The sequence below is a fragment of the Zeus faber genome (assembly GCF_960531495.2).
Source record: "Zeus faber genome assembly, chromosome: 1".
Taxonomy (NCBI): domain Eukaryota; kingdom Metazoa; phylum Chordata; class Actinopteri; order Zeiformes; family Zeidae; genus Zeus; species Zeus faber.
The window spans coordinates 39,776,879-39,783,492 of NC_137193.1; the positions used below are offsets into that span (position 1 = coordinate 39,776,879).

The following is a 6,614-nucleotide window of genomic DNA, read 5'->3' on the forward strand; positions in this document are numbered from 1 at the left end:
AGAACTAAAGCTGATTATATAATGATTATATTGATCAATGGTTAACCCAGTAAATGCTAGCCTGATGTGGCACTCTATTCGATATTTATACATAAAAAAATTATAAATAACATAAATACACACAATCCTAGTACAGAGACTATGCAGATTTGAAAATAAGTGAGAACATGCATTCCACATATTTTGATACAATTATGCATTTGATACAATACATTTTTCTAAATTACCTTTCAAAATCTATATTCTCTATATATTGCCAATATGTGAGTCCACTAGAACTTCTCTAAATTATTTTATAGCACAATTAAATTTGAGTAATAAAAAAAACTTTGATGGAAAAAAAACATAGAATAACCTGCCTAAAATGGAGTTTTACCTGACCCAAAATACTCCCTGCCCTAATGATAATAATAATAATGATTCTAATAATAATAATAATAATTAATAATAAAACCACACTGACCTGGTCCAAGTGTGGCTGGGGTCCATTTTGCACTGGACGCAGGTCGTGGACGGACAGAGCTGACGTCTCTGTCTCTTAGAAGGAAGTGAAGTGCGTGACGTCGTCTCTGCACAGAATAAACTGAACCCGCAGGTTAATGATCAACTGCACTCTCCAAAAAAATAGTCTGTGAACATTGTGACTAATAACGTGCTTGTGCCGGCACAATATACTCCTCACGGAGTTCAATAGCAAGATTCAACAGTGACATCTTTTTTTTTCTTTTTTATTAATTTGTCTTTTTTATTTATTGTTATAACCTTTTGTTTTGCACAATATATACAGTTATATATATTTACTATGCATTTACACACACACGGCATATGTACAGATTTGTATATATATTTATGCAAACCTGCAGAATTTCTTTTGAATTCCTTAAATTGTTGATACAGAGGTTTGCTTTATCGTCAATTTGTTTTCTTTAGCTACGTAATTATTAGTTTTATTGTATATTGCCTCTATTGTGATTTTATATCTATTTTTATTATGTTTATATTTTCTTTATTATGTATATACTATGTGCTGCCGTGTGCACTGCAGTTTCCCTCTGAGGATGGATAACATACAGTATCTATTTATACATCCATCCATCCAAAGACAAATGTTATGTATAAATATAATCATTATTATTAAATGTTTGGATATACTGTATATATGTGTACCGGTCAAAAGTTTTAGCACACCTTGATTTTTCCAGTTTTTATTGAAATTTACACAGCTTAATGTACTCTGAATAGAAAAAATAATCAATTGGAGATAAAAAAAAAATAATGGAATCATTTTATTGAACAAAATTGTATCTGCATTTTGAACTCCTCAAAGTAGCCACCTTTTGCAGATATAACAGCCTCATTCTTTCTATAATGAAAGGGAAAGTTCTTCCCAACACTGTTGCAGAAGTTCCCACAAATGTGTTGCACATGTAGGTTGCTTTGCCTTAACCTTGTGTCCAGTTCATCCCAGCGTACAACAACCCTGTGTGATGAACACGAGATTTTAAACTTCGCCTTCTTCCAGTCTTCAGTTGTCCACTGGCGTTGCTTCACGGACCAGACAAGCCTCATTTTCTTATTTTGCCATCTTAGCAATGTCTTTCTTACTGCCACACGACCAGCTCCACGTCTTCTCTTCACAGTTGAAAGTGAGACTTGCTTACTTGGATCAAGCTGAGCTTGAGGCTGTCATCCTGTGAGCCGCCCATCACACAACCTGTTGACTCTCAGTCAGTGTCCTCGGATTCTGTTGTGGCTTTGGCTCTGCCACACCTCTTCCTGTCTGTTTCCTCCATTTTCCATGTGCCTTTTGAGGGTCTAGGAAACTGTACTGACTGACACTCGGGCTTTCTTTGAATTAATCTGAAGGAAAGAACTGCACTTTTAAGGATTATAACAGTCTTCCTTTGTTAATTGCCTTTTTCTCGCCATTATGACCATAATATACCACTTCCTGAGGTGCAATAATGTCCAAATAATGCTTCAGAGGGAGTCTGTTCCAACACTGCTATTATACATACAGAGGGTCTGTGAGTCCTCTACAAAGGTTCAGACACCTGTAGGAATTGATTGCATCAAATTTCAAGGCTTCATTCACTTCCAATGCTGCAGAACAGCTGTAAGTTGTTAACCCATAACTTGTTCCCAGAAAAAAAAGCCCTATTTTAGAACTCGGAAATGTACATTTCAATAAAAACTGGAAAAATGGGGGCGTTCTAAAACTTTTGATAGGTTGTATATGTGTGTGTGTGTGTGTGTGTGTGTATATATATATATATATACACACACACACACACACACACACACACACACTGTATACAGTATATATATATATACACTGTATATATATGTGTATATAGATATATATACACACACTACTCACAAAAAGTTAGGGATATTTGGCTTTCAGGTGACACTTATGGAAAATGTAAAAAGTTCACGCTACAGTGATATTATATCATGAAAGTAGGGCATTTAAGTAGAAGCATGCAATGGTGATTTCCTCATCTCAAACAATTTATTGAAACAAAAGCCAACAACAGTGATGGGTTTACCACAACAAAAAATGTCAATGTCTCAATAACTTGTCATGTGCCCTTGAGCATCAATTACAGCTTGACAACCACGTCTCATGCTGTTCACAAGTCGACTTATTGTCTGCTGAGGCCTGGCCCCCCACTCTTCTTGAAGGGCGGCCCTCAGGTCATTGAGGTTCTGGGGTACAGAGTTACGAGCCTCTACACGGCGACTCAGCTGATCCCATAGGTTTTCTATGGGATTCAGGTCTGGAGAAAGTGCAGGCCACTCCATTTGAGGTGCCCCAGGCTCCAGCAGCCGTTCCCTAATGATGCCACCTCGATGAGCTGGAGCATTGTCTTCCATGAAGATGAAATTAGGTCTGTGTTGTTCATGCAGGGGCACAATGACTGGATTAATGATGTTATTCAGGTAGTTTGGGCTTGTCACTGTACCATTCACAAAGTGTAGGGCAGTTCTGTATTGACTAGACACACCTGCCCACACTGTTACACCACCACCACCAAAGGCTCGTCTGGTGACAACAGTGGCTGATGCATAGCGCTCTCCATGACGTCTCCAACATCGTTGGTGACCATCATTTCTGCTCAACGTGAATCGACTTTCATCAGAGAACAGCACTGAGGCCACTGGTCCCTCGTCCAGCGTCAATGCTCCCTGGCCCGTGCAAGACGATGATGCCTGTGCCTGGTGGTGTGGTCAGGTATCCTTGCAGGTCGTCTAGCAGGCAGACCACGCTGATGTAAACGGTGGTCTGTTGGTCTGACGTGACACTTGGATGCCTCTCACCTCCCTTAAATGTGCCTGGAGTTGAGTGGCATTCATCATCCGGTTCCTCAGGGCACTGTTCACAATGAAGCGCTCATCAGTGTGGGATGTGGCCAAAGGACGTCCACTTCTATGCCTTTCTGTGACTCTTCCAGTGTCTCTGTATCTCTGTTGCAACCTGCTGATGACACTCTGTGACACTCTAACCTCAGTGGCCACTTCCCTCTGAGAACATCCTGTTTGAAGCCTCACAATGACGAGGTACTGTTGATCAGTTGTTAGGTGTCGTCTTGGTCTCATGATGTCAAAATGTGAACAGCATGATGAAGAGGGCTGTTTAAATACCAATTCTAATTGAACCAGGAAACGTATTGGTCGATTAATGGATCAAACACCTGTTGTGAATTTGGCCGTTCAGCTCCTTGTTATAGAACCGCAAGTTGTGCAAAAAGTACTGAAACATTGAACAGTTGGACATGTGCATTCAAAAGTTTAGAGAAGGTCAAATTAAGTTCACCTGTAAAGGTTATAGTGCATTTTAGGTTCATCCTGAAATTTCACCCGAAAGCCGAATATCCCTAAATTTTTGTGAGTAGTGTATATGTGTATATATATGTGTGTATATATGTATGTGTATATATATATATATATATATATATATATATATATATATATATATATATATGTATGTGTGTGTGTGTGTGTGTGTGTGTGTGTGTGTGTGTGTGTGTGAGAGAAAGTGTGTGTAAGTCACTCTACTCCACTCAGAGCCTCCACCCACACGCTGTCAAAGTGGGTTAGAGCGAACCTCAACAATGATTCACCCAGAATTTACTCTTCCCTTACTTTACCCTGCTCCACATTTCTTTTCACCTGGATGATAACATGCTTGTTGTGTAATGTGTAATGTAGAATGTAAAAGTCATGAATACTGTATCTGCAGCACAGCACAATCTCAGTAGGAGGTCAAACAGGTGGAGAATAATGTGCTGGTAAGGGTTAATCTATTACAAACAAGATTCCTTCAGTGACCTGGAAACGTAAGCTCAGTCACTTTTCTCGTTGACAGTGACCTCATCATTCTAATCTTTCTTCCTGACCAGCACTGCACTGTGATTCCTTCCTTCCTGGAATTTACCTTTGGGGATTAATAAAGCACCTTTATCTTTATCTTGCAATAAGGAAGTGCTTGGAAAATAATCTGGCTTTTTCTTTCTGTGTGGCTCCTTGTAAAGATATCATTTCCATCCAGAGGGGATCCATCGTTTCACCTTCAGGTATTTACTGTGCCAATCTGCCCCTCCTCAGCCTGGTCACAGAGAACCACATGAGTCTTTAGCAAAAATATCCTGGCTAATATTTGCACAGTCCCTTGAACTCGCAGATACACGTTAAAGTATAGGGAGCACCATGAGAGGGACCTAAAAATAGCTTCCATCGATCAGAGCCGTCCACTGCAGAGTGGCCTTGGAGCAGTTCAGGGCAGGACAGGAATACTGTGCATTAACGCAACCGCTGTGTTTACATTCTGAGTGGGGGTCGCTCGGGGCAATGTGGCTTTAAGAGAGGAGAAAATCCATTTGCTTGTCATGTACTGCACACACCAAATCAAGTGCACATCAGTGTGTTTAACAAACCTGCAACAGGTCCTGCGCCCTGGAAATAAAAACCTCTTTAGGTTCCTCCGTCACCAAGCACCATTTCTCTTGCAGTTTGTACATACTTGACTATTTCTGTTTTATATTTTTTAGTTATTTGTATACTTGGTATATATATTTTATTACAATCTTATTTTACGTTATTATTTATTTATTCATATCTGTAGAGATACACACTAATCCTCACCATGACAAATTCCTTGTATTTAAAAATGTACTTGGTGGAATAGACTCCATGGCAGCTTTCTTATTTTGAATGATTCTATTTGGACATGAACAAATCCACTAATATTCAGCGTCACCATCAACTATACACTGGAATTGTCGACCATCCTATGTGACCCTTTGTCACAGACCCAGACCCTTTGTCCATAGCGACCTGAAATTATTCATACACTGACGAACACAGGCATCAGGAGCAATTAGTAGTTACCTGTAAGTGTCTTGCTGAAGGACACTTTGGCATGCTAGCAGGAGCCAGGGATCAAACCAGCATCCTTCGGAATACTAGACGATTAAGACGACCCATTCGAACCTCCTGAGCTACTGCCCCCACTACTGTATACTGAAAAACTGTAAATATTGCCACTGTGGAATATTTCATGCACAGTTTATGGTGCATGAATTTGGCTGCTGCAACCGGCAGTTAATCAAACACTTTAGTTTTTTCCATCGGCGCTTTGGCCTTTCATGTTGGACCTCAGGACCCAAACTCCAGTAAACTTGTGTTGACTCAGGCATGCTTTCAAGCTTATACACACACGCGCGCGCGCGCACGCGCACATGCACACACACACACACACACACACACACACACACACACACACACACACACACACACACAATCAAACAATTCCTACCAGCATTATGTTGGGGAAAGACTCACTGCAGGTCAATATTTCATACGTGGCTCCATATTTTTAAATGGGTACTTGGTTTAACATAACACAGTGTGAGCAGCTGGTGATGGAATCCTCCTCATGTGGTCGCACAGGTAAGATACCTTATCTTATGAGGGCATTAGAGTTATTAAAAATAAAATTGGGGCACACCCACACATGAACACACCTTCACGTGAGTTATGTTAATGAATAACATGAGGACGTTCATGCAAGAAATAAATCACTTTCAAGCAAGTTCCAGAACGTTGGGTTTTTCACAGCTGTTTATTGTCAGGTTTGAGTGAAAAAAACCCCACTATTTAAGGGGCTTAAAGCAAAATCATACTCCATATATTCAAATTGTATCCATATACATCCAACATCTATATCCATATAGTACTATGATCTAATTAATATAATGTAGATTGAATAATTACAGCAGCATATCATCTGTCTTGTCTCACTTCGTGCCTTCAACATTTTAATAAAACAGGAATGAAAGTGAAAGGATTTAGATGGAGGTTTGTTTAAGATAACGCTTTATTAATCCCTGTGGGGAAATTAAGGTTATTTTGGAGTCTGCTACACTTTATTGCAGAGTTCACAAATACTATTTTGTCTCTAGTTGACTACCTCGAACACTACTTCCATTATGGTACAAGGAATACTGTACATATTTAGCTTTTGTGTGGCAACACAATACAATTTTCCTATTACCAATGAAACAACTGAGCCAAAAATATAATGTTAAAAGTGGAACAGGGCATATTTT

The 6,614-nt window shown here is 39.5% G+C and overlaps 1 protein-coding gene across 1 annotated transcript in view; it reads right to left on the reverse strand.

The window, feature by feature from the left end:
- LOC307248182 (E3 ubiquitin-protein ligase RNF170) overlaps positions 1-489 on the reverse strand; it is a gene marked incomplete at both ends in the record, with an annotated part of 10,050 nt that extends 9,561 nt beyond the window's left edge. Inside the window, one exon of the mRNA XM_080024464.1 lies at positions 464-489. Within this exon, the coding sequence (XP_079880590.1) occupies positions 464-489 (26 nt within the window). The remainder of the gene's footprint in view (positions 1-463) is intronic.
- Positions 490-6,614: the final 6,125 nt, after the last annotated feature.